This window comes from Cynocephalus volans, chromosome 7 (genome assembly GCF_027409185.1).
Source record: "Cynocephalus volans isolate mCynVol1 chromosome 7, mCynVol1.pri, whole genome shotgun sequence".
NCBI classification, from domain to species: Eukaryota; Metazoa; Chordata; class Mammalia; order Dermoptera; family Cynocephalidae; genus Cynocephalus; species Cynocephalus volans.
In genome coordinates, this window is record NC_084466.1 from 76,308,886 (window position 1) to 76,335,382 (window position 26,497).

General features: G+C 36.6%; 1 protein-coding gene across 1 annotated transcript; it reads right to left on the reverse strand.

Moving 5' to 3' along the window:
• Nucleotides 1–627: 627 nt before the first annotated feature.
• On the reverse strand, nucleotides 628–26,116 carry RFC3 (replication factor C subunit 3). The gene is made up of 9 exons (XM_063103113.1): nucleotides 25,954–26,116; nucleotides 23,462–23,599; nucleotides 20,746–20,813; nucleotides 15,355–15,452; nucleotides 7,451–7,632; nucleotides 6,565–6,701; nucleotides 6,377–6,475; nucleotides 2,195–2,264; nucleotides 628–978 (listed from the first exon to the last, which is right to left on the reverse strand). Exons 1-9 carry the CDS (start codon nucleotides 26,038–26,040, stop codon nucleotides 787–789), a joined length of 1,071 nt encoding a protein of 356 aa, XP_062959183.1. The 5' UTR covers nucleotides 26,041–26,116; the 3' UTR covers nucleotides 628–786.
• Between the last annotated feature and the right edge of the window lie 381 nt (nucleotides 26,117–26,497).

The following is a 26,497-nucleotide window of genomic DNA, read 5'->3' on the forward strand; positions in this document are numbered from 1 at the left end:
TTATTCTTGCAATTTTCTCCATACTCACGCTATTATGTTTCAGAATTAATTCTTCTACTTTCTGCAAAAATATAATTCTTGGTTGAGGGAAAGTAAGATTAAAGGTAGTGACTTGCCAAGCAGAGTCATCTACCTGTGATCAAAAACATTCTTCAGGAGTCCCAAGTACTTTAATAAAAACATGCTTATTTCTTAGTACCAACCTATAACAATATGAATCAATGAAATAAAAGTTGGATATCTACAGTCTCAATAGAAATAATACCTGCAATTTTCTCCATACCCATGCTATTATGTTCCAGAATTCTTATATTTTCCTGCAAAAATATAATTCTAGGTTGAGGTAAAATAAGATTAAAGGTAGTACCTTGCTAAGGAAAGAGTCACATACCTGTGGTCAAAAATGCTAATCCTAAAGGATAAAAAATAAGTTTTGTTTTCTTACATGTAAATCCTCTTCAGCAGATGAGGGATTGGTTGGAAGGGAATGGGAGAATCAACAATCCACACTTGAATAACAAATGTTTAAAGTAAATTAAAATCATCTTCCTGAAATCTAAAGTTTCTAGTTGTGTCCTTTCAATATACTTCAATAGAAAAGAAGCAATTATTTAACTTAGAGGATAATGATTAACAGTCCACAGAGGAATTATTACCAAAAAGAACACACACGCACAGGTAAGACATGACTAAGTAAAGTTAGTTTATTTTACCTACACCTCTTCCTATATAAACTGTAGATAAATGCTAATACTGAGAAATGTTTGGTAGAATTACTGATAGAAGTCAGAACATTACGCCTTCCAATCCATCCTCCATGAACTTCTTATAAAGTGCCATAAATTTGGCCACAAATGCTTCCAAGTGATAAATGGCTTTGCTACCCAGCTGTAGACGATGTTCATAAAAAGCTGCCATCTGGGCCACTTCTCCTTTCAGCTGTCCATCACAATTATGTAAAAGTTCTGAGAGAAGACCCTAAAGAAATTAGTAATTTAAAAATTAATCATTTAAAAAAATATTATCGTAATATGCTTTATTTCTGTCACTCACAAAAAGTAAAACTTAAATATGTTCTTTTTTACATACGAGATCTTTAATATTTTATGTGAACTGGCAGTCTTCAATCAAAAGCGAAAACTTTCGTAACTTTTCAGGAATGCAAAAATCTAGTGGCTATCTACCACATTCCAAGTTCCAAATATTTAATCACATAAGGGTGCAAAGATATAAGTACAAAGATGCTTACTGCAGCATTACTTATAATAATTATAATCCGTGAGCAACCTCAAGTTCCACCAATAGGGATCATATTCAAAAAACTATGTTATAGTCATACAATGGAATACCATTCATCCACTAAAAAGAATGAGGTAAATCTGTAGAGTCATGAAACAACACCTCTGCTATATACTGTTGAATGAGAACACAGTACAGAACACAGAAGTTCTGTGACACAACACACACATACATAAACATGTTTCTAAAGTAAATAGAATGGAGGTCTGTTAAAAGGGTCACCTTTGTAGAAATGGAAGGGTGGACCCTCTATTTTCTTTGGATATTTTGTATCATTTGAATTTCTTCATGTAAGATTACCATCTTAATTTCAATAAAAAAAGACAAAAAACCTTGAATTCCCTAATATCTAGCAATCAATAAATCTACCTAGCTAGGTAGATGACAGACCAAACTTGAAGCTATGGCTTAAAATATCCTAGTACACAGTCTGGGCTCTGCCTACCTCTTCAACTTCATTCCCCATGAGCACTGAGTCTCACTGTCTGAAATGCTTGTTCCCCAGCTATTTACATGGTTTTCTCTTTTTAATCCTCAAAGTCTCACCTTAATTGTATCTTCCTCAGAGAAGCCATCAATGGCCTTCCACAGCCCCACCCTCCATTATTATTTCACCCTGTTATTTTCTTTGTAGCACTTATTCTGAAATCCCCTTCTTTACTTGTTTTGCATTTCACCTCACTAGATATAACTTCCCTGAAGGCAGGCCCTCCCATCTCTTCTTCAGCTCTCCCCTAATGGTGCCTACCACACAGTAGAGGCTCAATAAATATCTGTGGAATTAATGAGCTGGAGAGAAAAAGTTAATGTATGTTAGTACTGCAAAAGACCTGTGATCACACACTAAAGTCCAAATTTTATGGTTATAACAATTCAAGATCCGAAATCAGGTTACCTTCATTATTATCTCGGGAGGAATACAATGGGTTAGAAGCTCATAGAGTCTTCCACGAACTTCAAGGAGCCTACATAAAACAAAATAATAATTTATGATGAAAATAAGGAGTAACTTTTCCAATTACCTACTGTGCTGTTTTACTTTATGAATTGAACAATGCTGGGAAAACAGAATAGTTTAATCAGGGTCCCTGCCTCGGGGCAGGTTGGGGGTGGTGCAGCACATTCTTTGTAACCAAACTGTGGGGGGGGGGGGGTTAGTGCACATGTGTGGCGCTGCCACCTTGGCTGGCGTCTGCCTTGGGCGTCCACCACATTGCACGGCCATGCTCTCCAACCTACAGCTTCCAAAGGCCTTTTTGTCTGGTTACCTAGCTCATAGACCTGCATGAGAGGTCTGGAGACCCAGCCTGGCATGTGATGGGTTTATAACCCAGTCTGAACAGGCTTGAGGTGTCTGTGAGCTCTAGACCCAGCCCTAGCTCGACAACTGGCCTAGTCGTCAGGATTACAGGCAGGTAAAAAAGCCCAACAAACAAAAACACTCTAATACAGGCACATTTTCTCAAATATTTTATCATACTTTGGATGCACATATAAAAGCTCCTACTAATTTCAGCTCATTTTTCTAAAAGAAAATTTTCAGAACTCTTTTAAAGTGAGACACTTGTATTCAGGGTTATTAATTATATCAAAAATACCATGAAAGTACCAGACAGAAATTAAGACTTCGTGAGCTTATTCACACCACATAATTTAACATACTTTGATATCAAGTAATATGTTTGCCTCCAGATAGATAACTAGTATACATCTAGAAAATGGTCATGAAAAGATTCAACACTCAATCAATTACACAAGTAAAAAAAGATAATATAGGCATGAACTATAATATAATGCTACTGCCTAGACTACACCATAAGAAATATGGCAGGGACACAAAGCTGTCCTGTTGTAAAAGGAGCAGGATAAGAGATTACAGGTAAGCACAGAACCAGGCTGAGTGAATATGAACATTCTCTGAGCTCTTAACTTTGGGCCCTTCTCATAACATTTTCAGGAGGGAAATGTGTGAAGGAGGGAAATATACGTAAAACATTTTAAAACAGCAAGAAAAAAAGCGACAAAATTCTAAATATACATAAAACAAGTACCTTCATCTATATCTCTCTATATATTTACCTATCCCCAAAGGAAAAAAAAACTTCTGAATTTTTACTAACATAATACTACAAATGTTCCATACTTCAGATATATCAGGGTAGTGATTTATAAAAGATTTCTTAAAAGCAGTTCAGACTATTTTCCTAAAACTCCAGGAGCATGAAGCCCTGACACATAACTAAATGAAAGTGAAAAAAACAACTAGTCTTTTTTTGAGCACTTACTATGTGCAAGAAACTAAAACAATTTAAATCAGACTTCACACCAGCTCTGAAGGGGGATGTATCTCCAAGTTTTGGACGAAAAAAATAAGACTCAATTTAAGAAACTTGATAAAGTGGACCACAATAGAGCATGATTTAAACACAGATCTGTTTCACTACAAAGTCCAAACCCTTCCAATGTCTGCCAAAGCGCTTAACACCTTACTCTATACTGGTTCCTTGCAACACACTATTTATTCCTAACAACCACACTCTTTAAGTGAAAAGAACCTGAAATTCAGAGAGTAAGCTTCCATCAAAACTCATGTAGTTCACCCAGCATTTTAATTCAAGTCTGACTCAAAAGCCATTGATCCCTCTCTGAGATGACAGCATATCTCAAAAATAAAACCTGACTATTAAAGCATAAATAGTAAAAACAAATGACATATGGTATAAAATTATTTTAATATATGCATATTGCTTATTTCTGAAAAGTTGATGCAGGATATATTTGCCTATACCACTATGATGTAACTACACTGTGTGCATCTCATACACATTAACATGTCTTTTTTTTGGCAGCTAGCTGGTACAGGGACTGAACCCGGGACCTTAGGGCATGATGCTGATAACACTAATCAACTGATGTTAGTCTGAATTAATGTCTAATATTTTTAGTTTCTAAAAATTAATATATTCTACATTTACTATATCTGTGTCATTATTTCTTGATAGGGTACAAGTGATTAAGAGCACAAATTCTTCTGTCAAAGAAAAATGGGTATTCTAGAACTGTCTTTGCCTCTTAATAACTGAATGTCCCTAAACAAGTTACTTAATCTCCCTAAATCTCAGTTTTCTTATCTACAAAGATGGTAATAATATTTTCCTCATAAGACTGTTATATGAATTAAATAAGATAACTTAGTGTAGGGGCCAACATAATCATTCCACTAAATATTAGCTGCTTTCAAATTAGAAAATTATGACTATTCTAAGACAGAGCAAATGAGAATCTAGACTGCAAGTATCTTAGCAAGACTAAAGGTCAAATATCAGCAGCAGTCATTTGGCATTCCATGGGCCAATGATCAGAATGACACCAGCCTTCCAGTATTTATGGTCAGCACTAAGGCTTTCTGGAATTGAGCAAAATTTCTTTTTATACAGCACAATGGAAACAATTCCCACAATTGTTACTTTGAACAGGAAACAGCAGCACCTCTTCTTGCACAAGTTAATTTATGAACTGCCAAAACTTGTTAGGAAAATTGGAGGAAAGGGTGGCAGCAATTAGAAGAACTAAGCAAAGCAATAATCAAAGTTTTAAAAATATATCTGATAATAGTCAAATATTACATCTTTACCTAAATCCCTTAAAAGTAGGAAAGTTCTAATAATTTTTCTTCTTTAAAATCAAAATAAAAACAAAAAAGTCATCTTCAAGTGTAGAAATAAGTAAAATGCTCCTAAGACACATTCTGTTTGAATTTTATCTCTTCAAAGGCTAAGTAAGATTTCTTCACTGATTATCAACATTTAACAAAATGGAATGCATGCTTTTTCCTAAAGACAAGTTTCTTTTCTGATGAGACCACTTAAAATGTTTGGTACTTTCTGAAGACTATTGATTTCTTCAACTAAAATAATTGAATTATGAGAATTCAAAGCAAACTCTAATAATATACTAAGTACTCACTATGTATGATTCACTATTCACCTCTACTAATCTATATAGTAACCAGAGAATACGTGCTACTCCCTTTGAGGAATTTCTTATAAAAATTAGAATTCATCAGATGTACCACCCAAAAGGAGAAAAACGGTATATTCCTCTCACCATTATTTTCATTTAAAACAGGGAAGCTTAAATTATACTGATTGTAGTCAAACTATTCTGTACCCTAAAATGATCAACTACTCTCTCTAAGGTCCAAAGATAGTTTCTCTGTTCTGACAGTCAACAAGGACATGAGAATGTGCTTCAGTGAGCCTGAGGAGCCTTCTCCATGCTTTCCAAAGGTAGTGGGCCTTTAAACTGTCAGCTCTGATTTGGAGAAGTACAGATTTTCCTTCTCAATCAAAGCTGTCATAAATAAAACAACCAGTGGTTAAGATAGTTTCAGTATGGTCCACTACAGAGTAATAAACCCACAGAAGTAAACAAAAACAACTTTGCAACAAATGTGCCAAAAAATACTTCTTAAGTATGAACAGTATTTATACAATATTACTCTTAATAGAACTTATCAAACATGAGAAGAGTGTTTGCTAGTTCTCAAACCATCATCATAAAATCTCTTTCTCTACATAACAAAGGAACAAGTGTCCTTTGGAAGGGTAATAGTACCTTTACCATATAAATAAAGAAGCGGAAACTCTAAAATAAGGTTACCTGCTCAAGGACATTTAGCTAAAAATTAGGATAAGAACTAGAAGTCTGACTCATACACATGATGCAGTTACAAAGGTATATACTATTCTTTTCAAAATTAGAAAGCTAGACAGATTATATTATGTACTAATGTTATGTCATCTGAGATCTTGAAAGGAAAGCTAAAAATGTTTTAATTTACATATAAATTCCACTTTTACATGTTAACAGCTTAAGAAAAGCAGTAATACTACATACCAACTATTCTAAACCACTAGAGTTCTGAAATTATATCCTACTTTTCTTTTAAAAGTTTAATATTTAGATTCAAGACTTAATTATAATTCTAAATGGCATGGTGTTAAGCATAAGACAGCCAATACCTGTACTACCTTGACGATCAAACCTTTATCCATCATCATCTTATACCAGTTACCTTTGTGGTGTCTGCTGACTGACAATTGCATTTGCAGTCTCTCTCAGATACACCTCCCAATCCGTCTCAGGGATTTCTTGATCTGCAGTAAAAGGATATCTACAAGAAAAAGAGAACACAATAAATTAAACGGAAGAGTGCTTATATCCCAGAATGTTTCCTGCAGTAACTACCCCTCTTTCACTCACTGTTGTACTCTGCAGGCTTCACACATAAGGAGGGCTTTCCTGAGATTTCTGCAGGACTTCTCTGCAAGTCTATGAGCCAGTTGTGAAGGGAGATTCAGACCTTCCTTCTTGCACACAGTGGATAACACATGGCAAATCTACAAATAAAATTAACAAAAACAGGCAGTCTGTCAAAAAGCACATTGAGGCACTTTCTGTTGATAATATATTTATAGACCATTTTAACTATATTACTCCCCAAATTACAAGTAAAAATTGTAATAAAGGTACTTTCCTACTGTGTATCCAATACAATGTCACAAATTTTCCCTATTTTCTATAAAATCTCCCAAAATCTATAATAGCAAGGAAGCTATTTATTGTGAGAAATTAGAATTTTTACTGATAGCTGTTAAGAATGATAAAGAAAAAAAATATGTATTAATGCTGTTTTGGACTAACTTTGATTCCTTACCTAGGAACTAGGTATTCCCTCATCATCTTCTTACAAAATCTATTTCCTCCATATTCCCGTCTCCTCCTACAGCCAATTAAATCAGCTTGAAGAATACACTGAATAACTATAGCCTTACCTAGTTTAGTAAATTCATAATATCTACTCGTTTAAGGTAAAAGATGGTTTAAAAGAGAACACTTGAGAGAGAGAGAGAGAGAGAGAGAGAGAGAGAGAGAGAGAGAGAGAGAGTGTGTGTGTGTGTGTGTGTGTGTGTGTGTGTGTGTGTACTGGTTTGCACATATCCTAATGGTTTGCATCCAGGTCCACAGCTGTTCTTGAATTACTGATATGCTTCACTATGTTTTTACAAAAACAAACATAACAGGGATGTCCACAAAGTACTCAGAGAAACCTGGCTGAATTTTGTCTGAAAAGTTTAACTTGACTTACGTCTTCAATGCTGGGAGCAGGGACACGAACTGCCAGACATCTACTGCGAATGGGAGGTATCACTTTAGATGTAGAATTGCAGCACAAGATCAATCTGCAGGTGGACATATACTTCTCCATGGTTCTGCGCAAGGCATGCTGAGCATCTTTGGTGAGTTTGTCAACTTCTGTCAATAATACCACTGAGTTGAAGAGAAACAAAACAAGCTTTAACTTAACTCCTTTTCCTCCTTGTCATTATTCAGAGTGAAATCCTAAATAATAAGCCTTCCCTTTGCAAAAACAAATTGAAATTATAAATATGGCAAAAACAATTTACTTGTATTTTTAAAAATTCTATAATCAAGACTAAGAGACACTAGGCTAAATAAAGTTAAAGAGGTTATTTTGTTGTGAAATTCATTGCAGCCTTTATTATTTATACGCACTAAAAATTACCAAGACAAGGATGTACTGTGCTGTATTTTCCCAAAATATTTTATCTCAGGAGCACAATTTCTGTAGAATATCTTAAGTCTAAAATCTCAAATCCTAAGGAATATATTTTGGAAAACACTGGTGCAAGAGATGTAGTCAACAAGGCATAAAGACCAACAGTAAGATTCCACCTGGCCACAATCAAGGACTGGTTTTAAAGGGGTTCAGGAATAATATATATACAGAGACTGAATCCAACTATTATATTTTTTCATATTAAATTATTTCTAGAAGATAGCAGTGGCAGAGTGTAGCATTTGAATTTCCCCCATAAAAACAAACAGAACTAAAAATTCCAAGACCAAAAACCCATGAACAACATTTATATATTACAAACAACAACAACAACAAAAAAAAAAACCCCAAAATATAAGCAACTGAGAATAAGCAACTAAAATTAGAAAGACCCACATGCTATCAGCATCTGTGTGGGAGAACTGGCAGGATCCATCAGGTTTCTGATACCCTTTAGGACAGGAAAACCCCCAAATCACCCACAGGAACACACTGGAAAGCATCACAAGTCAATTTGAAGACAGCAAATTTTTAACTATGAGGGAGATTACTCAGAGCCCAATTCACAGGTGAGAGCAAGGGATCGTTGATGCAGGAAAGCTTGAAGAGCAGTAAACTATGAAAATAACACAATGTACCTCCCTTCAAAGACGACACTTCAAAATGAGAAGAAATCAGAGAAACAGAATCCAAACTGAACAGAACAGAAAAAAAAGAGAAAGGAAAGAATTCCAATAAAAGTGGCAGAGGGGAAGAGAAAATAGAGCTCAGAATACAAGGCCATATATTTTATCACTCTGTGAAAATAATAATTAATATGGGCAGCTCTAGAGCCCTGAACATAGAAAAACTCTCTGGCCTTCCTCTCCTTCCTAAGAGTACAAGAAAATTCACTTCACTTTTTAAAAACTGACCAACGAAAAAGAATCACAGCTGAAATCAGTGTTAAAAAAAGCAGAGGAGCAGAACATCTCTAAGAGTAAAGAAATGTTAAATTAAACTATAATTTAGCTAATGGTTATTGCTCTTTTTAAGTAACAGTAAACCTAAAGTACGAACATTTAGTGTTTTCAGTGATGTTAATCCAATTGTAATCCAGCATTGAAATATTTAGTATTTTTAATGACCCTAAAATATATCATTTTTAAAGGTTTACAACTGTAACTAGGTGTTATTAATTTTGATTAAAATTAAGTTTTAACCACATTTATTTTAACAGATTTTCAACATTTTTCTTATAATATCAGATTTAAAATAAGTGCACATCATGAAAATCAAGTACAATGTATTTTGAGAAGTAAAATAAAATAAAATTTAAAAAAATAAAATAAGGGCACAGTATTTTCTAAATATTTACATATATGTACACCATTATTTTTGTTTTGTGTAGTAACGTCGAAAATAGTGACTGAGCAGGCATTGGGAGACAGAAATCAACAGCCTATTTAAAAAATACATCAGGAGGCCCCACCACCCACCATGCAGGCCATCCAGGTGAGTACAGAGGTCCTGAGCCACACCTGGGAACCAATGCAGCCACAGACATGCCATGCCCACACTGAAGCACCAGAGGGGTGCTTGCAGGCCCCACCACACACTGTGCAGGCCGCCCAGAAGAACGACGAGGATCCATGCGCTGACTAAACAGAAGCCACAGCAGCTCACCACACACTCAACTGCAATGATACAAGAAGAGTCATCAGAAGAACCCATAAGCAGAGGAGAAAGTCTTCCCTCTCATAACTCACTCCAGAGTGATGGAAGAAATAAGAGTTCTACAAGATGATCAAACATCAGCATACAAATACTAGAACTACAAATAAACAAGATATAACACCAAAGGAATTTGGTAATTCTCAAGTACCAAACCCCATAGAGCAAGAAACCCTTGAGATGACTGAAAAGGAATTCCAAGCACTGATTTTAAGAAAACTCCAAGAAATAAGAGAAGGATCAACTAGAGAACACAATGAAATGAGAAAAAATATCCAGGATATAAAAGAGGAAATTTACAAAGAAATTAATAACTTAAGAATGTAACAACACTTCTAGAAACAAAGGATTCTCTCAATGAAATAAAAAAATACAATGGAAAGCTCGAGCAGCAGGCTAGAGCAAGCAGAAGAAAAAATTTCAGAACTCAAAGATGGTCTTTTTGAAATACCTTAGGCAGACAAGAAAAAGGAAAAAATTTTTTTTTAAATGAAGAAAATTTAAGGGAGCTAGAAGACAACCTCAAGTACACAAACATCCAAATCATGAGTATTCCAGAAAAGGAGGAAAAAGGAAAAGGTATTGAAAACTTATTCAAAGAATAACAGAAATCTTCCCAGGTATAGGGAGGGTTGCAGACCTTTAGATCCAGGAAGCCCCAAACAGATTCAGTCCAAAAAGATCTTCTCCAAGACACTTGATAGTCAAACTTGCAAAAGTCAAAGACATAAGAGAATTCTAAAAGCAGCAAGAGAAAAGCATCGAGTCAACTATAAGGGAGCCCCCATCAGACTAACAACAGACTTCAACTGAAACCTTACAGGCCAGAAGAAAATGGGATGACATATTCAGAAGACTAAAAGAAAAAAATTTCCAGCCAAGACTCCTATAGCCAGCATGATTATCTTTGAGAAATGAAGGAGAAAGTGTATTTTCCTGACAAGTAAAAATTATGGGAGTTCACTAAAACATGACCAGCCCTGCAATAAATACTGAAAGGAGTCCTGCATCCAGAATCTGAAAAACAATAATCAATATCACAGATTCACAAGAAACAGCAAAACCAGCCATTAAAACAAAAATGCAAATGAGAGAGAAAAAAGCTAAATCATGTCACCTCAAAAATCCAACTAACATTGAAGATGAAAAATAAACGGAGGGACAAATGATGTTTAAAACATTAAAAAAAAACGGCAATATAATGACTAGAGTAAAGGAATACTTATCAATAACAACCCTAAATGTAAAAGGGTTAAACTCTCCATTCAAAAGACAGACTACATTAAAAAGCCAGACCCAACTATACGCTGTCTTCAAGAGACCTACCTCATCTATAAAGACAAACAAAGACTAAAAGTGAAGGGATGGCAAAAGATACACCATGCAAATGGAAACCAAAAACAAGCATGGGTAGCTATTCTTATAGCAGATAAAACAGACTTCAAACCAAAACCCATAAAAAGAGACAAGGAAGCCCATTATATAATGATAAAGGGATCTATCCAGTTAGAGGACATAACAATCATAAATATGTATGCACCCAACAGTGGAGCACTTAGATATGTAAAGCAAACACTCTTAGACCTAAAAAGAGATAGACCCAAATATGATAACAGTGGGTAACCTGAAAACCCCTCTCTCAGATCTGTCAGGTAGTAAATCAAAGAAACACAGGATTTAAACTACACCTTAGACCAACTGGACCTGGTAGACATCTACAGAACATTTCATTCAACAACTAGAGAATATACATTCTTCTCATTAGCACATGGAACATTCTTCAGGATAGACCACATACTAAGAAACAAATCAAATCTTAGCAAATTTTTGAAACCTGAAATCATCCCAAGTATCTTTTGAGACCACAATGGATTAACACTGGAAATCAAAAAAAGCAAAATTCTGGAAACTACTCAAGTGCATGGAAACTGAACAAGACTCCTGAATGACCTAAGGGTCCAAGAAGAAATTAAAGAGGAAATCAAAAAATTTCTAGAAACTAATGAGAATAAAGATACATCATACCAAAACCTGTGAGTTTTGCTGCAAAAAGCAAAAGCAGTACTAAGAGGCAATTTATTGCAATAAAGGCTTACATCAAAAGAATGCAAAGACTTCAAATAAACAACCTAACACTATACCTCAAAGAACTTGAAAAACAACAATCCAAACTTAAAGGTAGTAGACAGAAAGAAATAAGATCAGAACAGAACTAAATGAAAAAAAGACCCAAAAAACAATGGAAAAGAACAAAACAAAAAGTTGGTTTTGAGAAGATAAATAGACAAACCATTAGCTAGATTAACAAAAAAAAAAGAGAAGACCCAAATAACAAAGATCAGAAATGAAAAGGGAGACATTACAACCCATGCCACAGAAATACAAAGAATCATTAGAGACTATTATAAACAACTGTATGACAACAAATATGAAAATCTGTAAGATATGGATAAGTTTCTAGACACAAACAAACTATCAAGTCTAAACCAAGAAGAGACAGACAACCTGAACAGACCAATAACAAGGAGATTGAAGAAGTAATTAGCAATCTTCCAAAGAAAAGTCCGGGTACGGATTGTCTTACAGCTGAATTCTATCAAACCTTCAAAGAGGAGTTAATACCAATTCTCCTCCAACTATTCCAAACTGAAACAGAAGCTACTCTCCCAAACTCATTCTATGGGACCAACATAACTCTGATAACAAAACCAGATAAAGACACAACGAAGAAAATTATAGGTCAATATCCTTGATGAACCTAGATGCTAAAATCCTCAATATTAGCAATCAGAATACAGCAACATATTTAAAAAACTATATACTATGATCAAGTGGGCTTCATCCCAGGGATGCAAGGATGGTTCAACATACAAAAGTCAATAAATGTGATATAGCACATGAACAAACTCAAGGACAAAGACCATATGATTATCTCAATAGATGCTGAATAAGCATTTGACAAAATTCAACATCCCTTCATGATAAAGACTCTCAACACATTAGGTATAGAAGGAAAATATCTCAACATAAAAGCCATTTATGACAAGCCCACCACCAGTATCATTCTAAATGGGGAATAACTGAGGGCCTTTCCTTAACAACAGGAACAAGACAAGAATGCTCACTCTCACCACTTCTATTTAACACAGTACTGGAGGTACTAGCCAGAACAATTAGGCAAGAGAAAGAAATAAAGGGAATCCAGACTGGAAAAGATGAAGTCAAACTTTCTCTATTTGCAGATGACATGATACTATACATAGAAAAACCTAAAGACTATATCGAAACTCCTAGAGCTGGTTAATAACTTCAGTAACATTGCAGGATGCAAAATAAATACCCCCAAATCAGTAGCATTTATATACTCAAATAATGAATTAACAGAAAGAGAAATAAAGAAAGTAAGCCCATTCACAAATGTCACAAAAAAAAATAAGATACCTACGGATCAATTTAACCAAGGAGGTGAAAGACCTCTACAATGAGAACTACAGATCACTTCTGAAAGAAATTAAAGAAGACACAAAAAGATGTAAAGATATTGCATGCTCTTGGATTGGAAGAATTAACATTGTGGAAATGTCTATACTACCCAAAGTGATCTACAGATTCAATGCAATCCCCATTGAAATGCCAATGACACTCTTCACAGAAATGGAAAAAACAATCTTACCTTTCATATGGAACAACAAAAGACCCCGAATAGCCAAAGCAATCCTGAACAAAAAAAATAAAGCTGGAGGCATAACACTACCTGACTTCAAATTATACTACAAAGCTATTGTAACCAAAACAGCATGGTACTGGTATAAAAGTAGACATTCAGATGAATGTAGTAGAATTGAGAACCCAGAAATCACCCCTCAGGCTTATAGCCATCTGATATTGGACAAAGCCAACAAAAATCTACATAGGGGAAAAGACTGCCTCTTCAAGTGGTGCTGGGAAAACTGGACATCCATATGCAGAAGAATGAAACTAGATATGCATCTCTCACCATACACAAAAATCAGCTCAAAATGGATTAAAGACTTAAGTATAAGACCTGCAACTGTAAAATTACTAAGGGAAAATACAGGTGAAACACTTCAACAACTAGGTCTGGGCACAGACTTTATGAACATGAGCCCAAAAGCACAAGCAGCAAAAGAAAAAATAAACAAATGGGACAATATCAAAGTCCAAAGTTTCTGCACAGCAAAGGAAACAATCAACAGAATGAAATGACAGCCTACAGAGTGGGAGAAAATTTTTGCTAACTATGCATCTGACAAGGGATTAATATCCAGAATATACATAGAACTCAAGCAATTATACAGTAAAAAAAAGAACCCAATTAAAAAACGGGCAAAGGAGCTGAACATTTTTTAAAGGAAGACATACAAATGGCCGGATACATGAAAAAATGCTCAACATCACTAGTCATCAGGGAAGTGCAAATTAAAACTACACTGAGAAACCACCTCACCCCAGTTAGACTAGTTATAATAAAAAAGACAGTGAATAACAAATGCTGGCTAAGATGTGGAGAGAAGAGAACACTCCTACACTGTTGGTGGGACTGTAAATTAGTACAACCACTATGGAAAACAGTTTGGAGGTTTCTCAAACAACTACAGATAGATCTTCCATACGATCCAGCAATACCTCTTCTGGGTATACACCCAAAGGAATGGAAATCATCATGTCGAACCTACACTCCCATGTTCATTGCAGCTGTGTTTACAATAGCCAGGACATGGAACCAACCTAAATGTCCATCAATGGATGATTGGATAAGGAAACTATGGTATATATACACCATGGAATACTACTCTGCCATAAAAAATAATAAAATACTCCCATTTGCAACAACATGGATGAGCTTAGAGAAACTTATGTTGAGTGAAATGAGCAAAGCACAGAGGGATAAATACCGCATGTGCTCATTCATATGTGGGAGCTGAGAGAGAAAGAAAGAAGGAAAGACCACAGTAGTACATTGGTCTTACAGAAGGGGGGAAAGTTCCTAGGGCTACAAAGTTGAATTGGTAGGGGGGATGGAGGGGGAGGCCGGTTGGGGGATAATTGGGTGGGGGAGAAGGGTTACAGAAGTAATTTCTGGTAATAGGTATGCTGCCAGTATGAATCTGGCCCTCACATCATGGGCACAAGGGGTGACAATTAGCTTTGTATCTCATGAATATTCATAATAAAAAAATAAAGAAAGAAAAATATTGGCATATACATATAATCACAAAATCTCACCTGTAAGAATGCATGCGTGTGTGTGTGTGTGTGTGTATGTGTGTGTGTGTGTGTGTGTGTGTGTACACACACAGAAAAAATACTGGAAGGTAAAGACCGAGCTGTTAATATTGGTAGTAGCTGTCTCTAAATGGTGGGAATACAACTAATTTTAATTTTTTTTTTTGTTTATCTAAATATTTGAAAATGAACATAACTTTAGTCATAAAAACAGTTATTTTAATTTCCTGTTTTAAATAAAGTATTTTTTCATCATTCGTCTTGATCTAAAATATCAAATGGGTGGCAAAAACAGTCCTCTTTCCCACAAAATTCAATTCCACTAGACTATAAATTTCCATGAGCACAGAGATTATGCTTCCCTTGTTCACTTTTATAACTCCAAAAAAACCCAGTTTTTTAAAGAGCACTAATGCTTGGCAGCCGCATAAATAGAAATCTTTACCACATACCTTTAAAATCTCTTTGAGAGTTTGTTTCAAGTTGCTGTGATTGTGCCACTGTTTTCAACATCTCCTGAATTACTACACGGTCACTATTCCCAGCATCACTACACAAAGCAAAAATAATGATATATGTGTAAATATTTTTAGAAAGTATTATGCCCCTATTCTTAATCTTTATAAGAAAAATGTTGAAGATGTTAAATAGTTAAAATTTTAATCAAAATTGATAACACTAATTCCTGTCATAAACCTTTAAAAGTGAAATGTTTTAGGGACATTAAAAATGCTAACAATATTCCAATTGGATTAACATCATTGAAAACATTAAACATGTTCATACATTAAGTTTACTGTTACTGAAAAAGAGCAATAACTAAAGTAACACAATGTTTTGACAATTCTGTACCTACCACACAAAATTAATACCTAATTATAACCAATTTCTTAATTATCTGTTATTATCAAAATATAAAAATAACTCTTTAAAACAGAAATTTAATCACTACTCCTCTTCCCTATCCTAAAATAGCAAAGATCTGAGAGAGAACAAGGCTATAGAAGTCTGCTCCCAGCACGGGCATGGAATTGATTCAATGACTTAGCTAGCAAATGAGACAGGCAAACAGTTTAAGATAAAGGTCAGAACCCTGTAAACTGTTGACTTATTACCTGCACTAATCTGTCATTTACACCCATTTATTGTTCTGGTACTTAAGTAAAGCACCTCTCAAACCAACAGAAGTCACCTGGTCAATTTAGGCTGAATGAATGTTAATTTCAGAGAGCTGAAAAACAATCAGCTTAATTTCTGATTGACTAATCTTGCTTCAGAGGAACTCAGAATAACAAGTGCACAAAACAATTAGCTTCAGCTTATTTTCCCAAAAAGCCATTAGGTTTTTCCTAAGTCACTATTATTAGATCAACATATCTAGAGTGTCTTTTATGATTATTTTCCTAGTCAAGAATCCAAAACATTTCCTATTTGTCTATGGAATTAACACTCCCTCTTTTATAACCAAACCCATTCCTGCCAACCTTACTTCTCTTAATTTTCTTTGAAATACCTAGGGAAAATAAGAGTATCTATGTGTTAGAGTTGTTTTAAGGACTAACTATAATAATCCATGAAAAGCTTATTACACAGTGCCTGCTACTGCATACCACAAACATATTAGCTTACAACTCCATTCCTCCTGCTCCATTTGGTCTCCTGCCTATCCTTGAAATGGACATTCACTCTTGTCTCTGTGCCACTGCCCATAATGTTGCCTTTGCCTGAAAACGTCCTCCATTCTGTTCTCTGTCAAGAACCCAACAGACCCGAAAGAACCTTGAAGCCTTCCCCAATTTAGCTCCCACAATCATTTCTATGCTACTTAGTACTTACCTTGCATGAGTTTTCAATGCCTCCCAAACAAGATTCCAATCTTACTGTAAAGTAAGGTAAATCATAACCAAAGCCAAAATTTTCATTGTTTTAGCTATTATTTTAGTTATACTAAGTTTCCATTTATATTGTCAGAGCTAGGGCTCAGACCCCATTACATAGACTGGGTCACCAGACCCCTCACAAAAGATGCCGGAAGCTGCTGGCAGATGAAACGACCTCAGTCCTTAGCAGCAGCAGCTTACAGGTCCAGCAGTGGCCTTGCAGAGTGTCCCGGGGGCACTACTACTAGCAGCAGCAGCAGCAGTTGCCTCCCCATCCCCCCCCCCCCCCCCGGGGGGCCATCTGGGGGGGGGGAGGCGTGGATCAGAGCCACTCATCCTTTATACTTAAGTCCATTACCTAGGACACCTGGGGGCACATGCACAATTATGTGCTAAATGATAAGGAAGGAACACCTGAGCAGGCATGCCTATTTACATCAAATGCTCAGCAAGATTCTGAGCATCTGAGGGGTCCTAACCATTTTCCTGTTTTCCCAACACTTACTACCTCATGATAGATAACACAGACTCTGGTTGGTGGACTTCATAATACCCTCTAATCAAGAAATTGAAAAAATGGAAGTTGCAAAAAGAAAAATCTGACAACCAAAATTCAGTTTCTGAAATATTCACTCCAGATATTACAAATTTTTTAGAAACACTTTGCTCATCAGTACCGAATGAGTCAATATAATTTAATAAAAATTTACTAACAATACAATGTACTTAATGTAAAACAATGAACTCTGAAGAGCAGGGAAACTTAAAATATATTGTTAAATTATTTGAAAGGGAAGGCAACGTAGAAAGGCTCTAGGTTCCCATTTCAAGCAGGGCAGCTTCATCTTAATCTGTTTTATTTACTGTGCTTCCATACACATAATTTTCCTTCAAGAAAGGGTTCTAAAAAAAAAAAAAAAAAAGGTTTGTAGTAGATTGAATTATGTCCCTCAAACTCACTGACGCTTGAGATGTGTCCCCCAAGTTTTATGAATTAGAAACTTGGGCCCTACTGTGACTGTTGAGGTGGGAAATCCTATTATGGTAACTGAAAGGTGGAGCCTTGAAAATGTGATTGGATTATAGAACCATGCCAGAGTGAACCGATTAAAAATCGTGGTCAGGGACATGGTTCTGAGGGTTTTAAAAGAAGACACAGAGTCTGTCTCTCTCTCTCTCTCTTGCTCTCTCTGCTTCCACCATCTTGCAATGTGAGACCCCTGGGTCACTGTTGCCACCATCAGATGGACTTTCAATTTCCCAGCCTCAGAAACTGTAAGCAATAAATTTTGTTTTTCTTTATAAGTCACCCAGTTCCACATATTTTGTTATAAGCAACAGAAACAGACTAACATATAATAGGTACCAGAGAAGTGGGGTGTTGCTTGTATTAAATAATTGAAAATGTGGAAGTGGCTTTGGAACTGTGTGTCGAGGAAAAGCTGGAAGAATTTGAAGAAGCAGGCTACGAAAAGCCTAGCTGCTGGTGGGAGTTTAGAGGAAAACCAGGGAAAGTTTGGAACGTTTTAGAGACTGGTTAAATGGTGGTGACCAGAATGCTTATAGAAATATGGATAGTAAAAGCCATTCTAAGAAGATTTCAGATAGAAACAGGAAGAAGCTTTCTGGCAAGTGGGGCAAAGATCAACCTTGCTATGAACTGGCAAGGAACTTGGCTACACTGGACTTTGTGGAAGTTGGAACTTAAGTGTTGTGAACCAGAGTATTTGGCAGAAGAAATTCCTTAGCAGCAAAGCATTAAGGAAGCTGCATGGCTTGTAACTATGCCAAGTTACAGCAGCAAATGCAGGACATAAAGCCAGAACTTAAAAGGGAAGTAGAGAGTATTTGGAAAAATTGCAGCCTGTCCATATGTGGTACAGAAACAGAGCATTTTCAGAATAAAAATGCAATGGTGCTAAAAAGATTAGTACAAAAAAGGATTATCAAGAGAAGGGGGAAAAGGCCCTAAAGGCATTGCAGAAGTCTCTTGGGTCCAACTCTTCCATTTCAGGCCCAGGGGCCTAGAGAGACAGAATGGTCCTAAGGATCAGGCATGATGCGCCTTCCACAAGCTCACTGCTCAGGGCTGTCTCGGGATGCTGCTTCCGCATCCCTGCTATTCCAGCCTTGGCTAAATTGGCCCTAGGCATGGCTGGAGCTGCAGCTTTGAAAAATACAAGTCAGAAGCCTTGTTGGTATTCACGTGGTGTTAGGTCTGCAGGCTAGCAGAATGCCAGAGCTATGAAAGGATGGCAGCCTCCAGCCCGATTTTAAAGGCTGTATGGAAAAGACTGGGGATCCGAAAAGAGATCTGTCACAGCAGCATATTCTCTACAGAGTCTTCACTATGTTGGAGTGAGCAAGACTGAAGCCATGTTGGGACCTAAAACTGCCTGGGCTGAGGAGAAGGGGGGATTTTAAAAAGGACAGTTTTCTCTCCACTCTTTCTTCCCATCCCGACTTTCTTATCTTGCTTGCTAAGTAGGAAAACAAGGCAGAAAAGCTAATTAGTACTTTGCAAAGCTAACAGTTCTGAGACTTGCAGAGTTTTGAGAAATGATCAAGGCCAAATGACTGGAAGCTGGCCTTGGGCATCAGCCAAGTACACCCACGCAAATCAAAATCTTGCAGGGTCCTGAGGTAACAGCAAAGATGAGAACAGAAACCAGACGAGGCTTTGGCAAGACCTTGTACCTGACTCATAGACACGGACTCTCCTAACTCACATCTCCTTCTCTCCTGCTTTTCATCTCCCACATTCCATTCCTTCAATCCCTCCTTTAAAAACCCCTCCATAAATCTAAATCTTTGAGATGGGATAGCCTACCATCTCCTTCAGCGGAATACATCTGCTTTTCTAACACCAACCATTTGACTTCTGAGTTTTTTTTCCTTCTCAAGGCAAACCTGAGTTTGGTAACAACTAGAGAGATGCCAAGAGGAAATGTGTGGGGTCAGAGTTGGAGCAGAGAAACCCATCAGCACCATGCTCAGTAGAGCCGTGAGAGTGAGACCACCATGGAGACCCCAGACTTGTAAAGCTACCAGCATGCAACACCACCCTACAACAGCTGAAGCATCGCCTTAGACCAGGAAAGCCATAGAAGTGGAGCTGCTTGAGGACTTGGGAGCCCAACCCTCACACCAGTGTGCACAAGACATTAAACATGGAGTCAAGTTACATGATTCATCAACTTTGAAACTGAATGATGCCTACCCTGCTGGTTTTGGACTTATGCAGGACCTGTTATCCCTTTCATTCAGCCTATTTCTCCCTTTTTGAATAGGAATATGTACCTCATGCTTGTCCCACCATTTTACCTTGAAAGTACATAACTTGTTTTTATTTCACAGATGGGGCTTTGAACTTTGGACTTTTGAGATGAAAAAAGTTAAGACTTTGGGGATGAAATGAATGTATTTGCATCTGAAAAGGACATGAGTTTTGGGAGGCCAGGGTGGAACATAGTGGATTGAATTATGTCTACCCAAAACTTACTGGAGCTTGAATTGTGTCCCCCATGTTTTATGTATTAGAAACTTGGCCCCCACTGTAACCATTAAGAGGGTGGGAAATCCTATTACGGTAATTGAAAGGTGGAGCCTTGAAGAGGTGATTAGACTACAGAACCATGCCATAGTAAATGGATTAAAAATGGTGGTCAGGGGCATGGTTCTGAGGGTTTTAAAAGAAAAGAGAGGAGAATCTCTCTCTCTCTCTCTCTCTTGCTCTCTCTCTGCTTCTACCATTTTGCAATGTGAGACCCCTGGGTCACTACTGCCATCACCAGATGAACTTTGGACCTCCCAGCCTCAGAAACTGTAAGCAATAAATTTTGTTTTTCTTTATAAATTGCCTAGCCTAATTCCATGAATTTTGTTATAAGCAACAGAAATGGACTAATATAGTATGAAAACCATTTTTCTAAAAATGTTTATTTCTTTATAGTAGCAATTTACCTGGGATTAACTTCAAGGTGGTAATTACTGGCAATGGTGCTGATTTCAATTTTTTTTTTAGATGGAGTCTGTGGACAAAAAAAGATTGTTTTTTTAAATATTTATTTATTGGCTATTTCTTCTTTTTTTGTATTTTCATTTTTCTTTTACTATATAAACAACTTATGCTTACTAAAAAAAAAAAAAAAAAAAACTTGAGATACCCACCATTAATTTTTTAACCCCATATTAATGTGCAGATAAACACATTTTTATATAAATTGGGTCATATCATAATCCTGTTTTTATTGTGATTAATTTTTTCTTTTCCTTATCTTCAGGAATCTCCAAACCATCTAGATTATCATTGTAAACAATCTACATATATCCTTACCCAGCCTTTTCCACATTAACACAAAAATAAACACACACAAATATATTTATATAGAGTGTCAAGGTTTCTTGTAAAAGATAAAAATAAAAAAAGAGGAAGTCATCTATAAAGACTTATCCTTTATAAAGTCATATAAAGACATATCACTGTCTTTTGCTTTTCCTACTTAATATATTTTGGCAATCCCTCTCAGACAACTGGTATAGTGTTATACTTGTAAAACAACCTACAGTATAGATGTTCTGAAGCTAGTCATACTGATGGGCATTTTGGTTTTTGCTTTTTGCCAAACGATTCCCCAGTTAATATCCTTGTACATATGTCTCACATATTGCTTTCATTTCTATGTAAGAGATCCCAGTAAAGGATTTGCTGGATGGAAGGGGATGTGTTTTCTAAACTTAATACATGTACATATGCATATGTGTATGTATAAACCAATCTGCTTTCCAAAAAATTCTAACAACTCACTTTTCTACCAGCAAGGAACAAATTCTCTTCCCCAACATTCTCTATCTAAAGTAGGTTTTATCATGCCTTTCAATTTTGCCAATATAGTGAACATATAATACACATACTGCTTAACTATCACAAAGGTCAAACACCTTTATTGGCCACTTATATTTCTCTCCTCTTACTATGTTACTTAGTTTCTACCACACTGTCTTTCTGTCATATTTATAAAATCTTTTATCTAACATATTCGTTTCAAATATATTGTGACAATCTTTCATTTTTCTATTGATTTTATGTATATTCCCATTTGTCAAATTTTTAAAAATCATATATATCCAAGTATTTATCTTTTTTTCTTCTATAGTTTCCATGTTTTCCACTAAAAAGTGTTCTTGACCCACTGGCCAGTCACATAATCTAAGAAATTTTATTCTAAGATTTAGAGTTTCATTTTAACATTGAAGTCTTTAATTCACCTGGAATTTATCTTTATAAACTGCATGTCATGGAGATTCAACTTTGTTTTGCTCTGTATAGGTAACTAGTTATGCTGGCACATTTTACTAGCTCATCCTTTTCCAATTATTTGAAATAGACCCTCCATCATATTTCTGGGCTTTCTATTCAATTCCTCTGGTCTAATTCTTTATTCCCATATCCAATATAATATTGTTTTAGCCTTACAATATAATTTACTATCTGGTAAAATAACCCACTTCACTAATCTTCTTTTTCATAATTAGCTAGTCTCAGAAATGTACTTGCATTCCTCCATATGGACTTTAAGATGATTTCACACAATTAAAAAAACCACTTGGATTTTAACTGAAATTTCATTGAAATTTATACTGTAACTTGGGGAGAAGAGACACTTTTAAATATTAAAACTTCCATCTGAGAACATGTTGCATCTTTCCATCTGATCAGCTCTTACTTTTCGTCCTTCTATTTTTACAGTTTTCTTCCTAAAGATCCTATATCTTTCCTGTTAAATTTGTCCCTACATATAAGAATTTCCACCACAATATACCACCATCACTTCAAACTCAATGTGTCTAAACATAAGCTAATAAATATTAGCCTAAAACCAGTTATCCTCCTGAAGAATCTTTAATAGCACTACCATTCACACTTAGCATACATAGCATTTTTTTTTCATTGCCTAATATATATAAGACATTCTACCAGGGGCTATGAAGGATGTGGAAATGAATGACATGTTCTCTACATAACTTAAAAACAAATACAATCTTGTCAAAGTAAAAGATGTATAAACAACTACAATAAGGGCAAAATAAAATATGTACTATAAAAAATATAAACTATAGGCTGTAGAAGACAAATTAATTCTAATGGGGTGGGAGGAGGCATCTAGAGAGAAGAATATTTCAGCTAGATCTTAAACATCATCCATAAAAATGCACTGAATAGTATGAGGCTGAGAAGCTTTTCAACATCTCAGAGCCTCTTACCACCTCTCCCAGTCAGTTTCCCAACCTTTTCCAAGTCGCTTGATTCCACATTTAAAAATTTGCTCAAAATCATTTCCTTCTTTCCACCTTCACTATTGCTCTCAGAAAAATGAACTTTTAGAAACTTGTCTAGTTCCAGCTGAGACATTGTCATACTAGGTAACCTGAAATGAGTTTACTCTCTACATTTTACCCAAAACCTCCTGCTGCTCATATTTCATCTCTGACATAAATGACCTTAGTCTGGTTATAACAGTTAGGTCTATAAGTCAGTAGCTCTCATTTTTGTGAACCAGGATTACCTGTGAAATTCTTACTTAAATTTTATATTAGGCAGAGAATGAGGAGGATGCATACATGACCAGGATTGAAAATCCCTGCTATAAATACTTGGGCCTCAAAGTGAAATGCTTACTGTGATAGTCTGATGTTCAATTCTCAATTTTTCCACTCCAACACCATAAAGTTCACGTAAAATACACATAATTCTTGTCTTTTTTCCAGCACCTGATGGTCCATACACTAACAGGTGAGGAAAATCACCACACTGCACCTGGAAAAAAAGAACAAGGCGTTTTTCCCTAGTCAAACTGACCTGCTCTAGGCAGAACCAACTACTTCTTAATATTTTATGTGTCTACCTATGAAACTTCTAATTCAAATATACATATTTATATTTTTTAATAAGCTTTGAAATGTTTTTTTAATCCCCTGGCACCAGTTTTATATAACTTACATACATCGTATAGTACATGCAAGGTACAACACCAAATGCTAGAAAGCAGGAACTCCCAAACCTGGCTGATTGTCAGATACTCCAAGAGAACTTTTAAAATGGACTGATTGATTACTGGACCCTATCATCCATGAGATTAAGATTCGGTAACTCTGAGATTGATGCTTGCTTTAGTATGGGCTCCTAGAAACAATCCCTGTGATAAGAATTGAGTGATTTAGTTTACTTGGGAGGTAAACGAAAACTTCATAGGATAGCAGGGATGCAAACAAGGAAAGGAAGGCAGTAACAAGAATGTGTTAGCAAGTTAAATACCATTCTAGGCATTTGAGTTTGATCCTGCTGGGGAAACTGACAAAGCCAGCATAACACATTCCACAGTGTTAACCCACCAAGGGGAGGGGAAACTGGGTTATGATACAGTTTCTCTCAACAGCCCTTTGTTGAATCCTGGGGGGAAAGAGAGGGCATTAATTCCCGGGCATTTCAAGTCTGCTTGGGGTGCCAACAGGAGAAAAGCCCTCAGGCAAAGTACAGATGTAGGAAGGTGGAAGACTATGTGCAGAACAAGGGGACTGGATAGAGCACTGATACAAGACAAAATGTTTTTTAAACGCTTCCCAAGGGATCCTAGGGATCAATCAGGTTTGGGAATTAGAGGTATGGAGGCTATATAAAGATAACTGGGACACAGACCTTAGCCTTGGGTGCATAAAATCTTGTGAGGCAAAAGTTTTGTAAATAACTGCTACAGGCAAAGTGAAATAAGTATCTTAACACAGGAGCTTATTAGAGTGAATTTTAATACCTTGTAAATTCATCTGTCTCTGGCTCTGAAAAAGAAAAGTCTCAAGGAAGGGAACTATTCTCCTAACACAGTACCTGGAAAACAGTAGATACTTCCATCTAACCAAAAATAAAGGTTATGCTTTAAATATTTCATAATTTTATTAAGTTGTAGATTTGACAGTAAACAGATAAATATTTTTCAAAGCAAATTTATTAACACATAAGACCAGTATATTAACTGTTGTCCAAAATATATATTACAGATTCTGTACAACAAAAAGTGGCTGCAGAAAATAAAATAAAATGTTCTATGGCTAGGAAAACTGAAGTCAAAGCTATTGTCAGAAAATGCAATTTGTGTATAAATGAAGTATAATGCTGTAATAGGTTTATTTTAAATTAGATGCAATATCAATAATTAAAGAGAAAAAAAAAAACTTCAATCTCACACCACCATCAACTTTTCCAGTGACTTTCATATACATATAGAATCCTCTTCCATTATTTCTCATTTTAAAAGTACCTAACAATTAAATAGTATCAGTAATTATGAAAAAGGTCGGTATCAGAAGACCAGAGTGGTGAGCAAAAACATTTCCATCAGCATCATGCCAGAAAAGGGGATAAATGGTTTCTACGCTGAACAACTGATTCCAAGATCCTTCTTCCCTGCCCACTCCCTTCAAGATTCAGTTTGCTTTTCACAAAACACTGCTATTAGAGACTTTTATCAACTACAAAATAAAAACAGGCATCAAGGTGGGGGGAAACTCAAGGGCGTCCTAATATAATACATTTGAGAATGTGAAATGGCCTTATGAGTTAATAAACCGAACACCTTCCTTGTAAACGAGGACAATGACACGAAAAAATTTTAAGTAAGCCTGTTAAAAAGTTAGATGACGTCATTTCTCTGCTCAAAATCCTCCAATGTCTTCCCATCTCACTCCACAGGGATTTAATGGATATGCATCAGTAGCGGCCCCCAACACACACACATCCCGTCCCCTGGTACTCTTCCTGGGGCTCACTATTATCCAGCCACACTGGCCTTTCTGCGGTTCCCAGAACACGCTGTGCACACTTCTACGCCGAGGATTTTGCACTTGCCGTTCCCTCTACCTGTTCCAACCCTTGCTCAGAATTCTGTGTTCGTGACTTCATCACTTCAAGTCTTGGCTCCGAAGACACTTCTCGGTGAAGCTTTCCCTGTTTGAAAGTACAACGCCCGCCCCGGCACTCCTTCGCCCTTCCCTGTTTTATTTTTTGCACAGCATTTCTCACCTTCTGAGGAGGGCGGACGATGCACTGCTCCTCAGGGGCGCGAAACCCCCGAGCCGCGGGCCTCCCCGCCCCCCCTCCCGCAGCCCCAGCCCACTCACCAGGTTACGTAGCTGGGTCGCCTGCTCCTTGTGATAGTCCAGCCGTGCTAAGGAGCACGGCCGGTATTTGTCCACCCAGAGGCTCATGGCAGCTCGAGTTCCCCGGGTCCGACGCTTGAAAGTCCCGCGCGCGCGCGCCCGCGCCCTCCCGCTGGACGCGGAGACAAGTCTTCCCGTGAGCGCCCAATCTTGTGACGTCACTACCGGCCGTAGCGCGTAAAACACTACGGAAGCCGAGTGCGGACAAATGAGCCGCTGAGTTAGCGTCACCTAATCGTGATGTTCACTGTGTTAGTCATTTTTCTTTGTTCTCACTCTCTATGATATTCCAGAAACTATTAAGCGAAATTGAAAATATGGCTCAAATCTGGGTACCTTAGAGAAGCCACTTTCCTCCATGTGTTTCGTTCGTTCATTCATTCATTCATTCATTCGTAAACTGAACTCGTTCAACAGAAATTTACTCAGTATCTGCTATGTGTCAGACTCTGTTCTTGGCACTTCTTTTGTTACCTCCATTCCTCAAGATTCTTAACGGACTGAA

What these genes read in the sequence shown, in the direction of transcription:
- RFC3 (XM_063103113.1), bottom strand. Translation starts at nt 26,040, where the DNA reads ATGAGCCTCTGGGTGGACAAATACCGGCCGTGCTCCTTAGCACGGCTG. An exon ending in CGACCCAGCTACGTAACCTG is followed by an intron (nt 23,600 to 25,953) that starts GTGAGTGGGCTG and finishes CTTTTTTTCCAG; the next exon opens with GTGCAGTGTGGTGATTTTCC. An exon ending in CTCCCGAGATAATAATGAAG is followed by an intron (nt 979 to 2,194) that starts GTAACCTGATTT and finishes TAATTTCTTTAG; the next exon opens with GGTCTTCTCTCAGAACTTTT.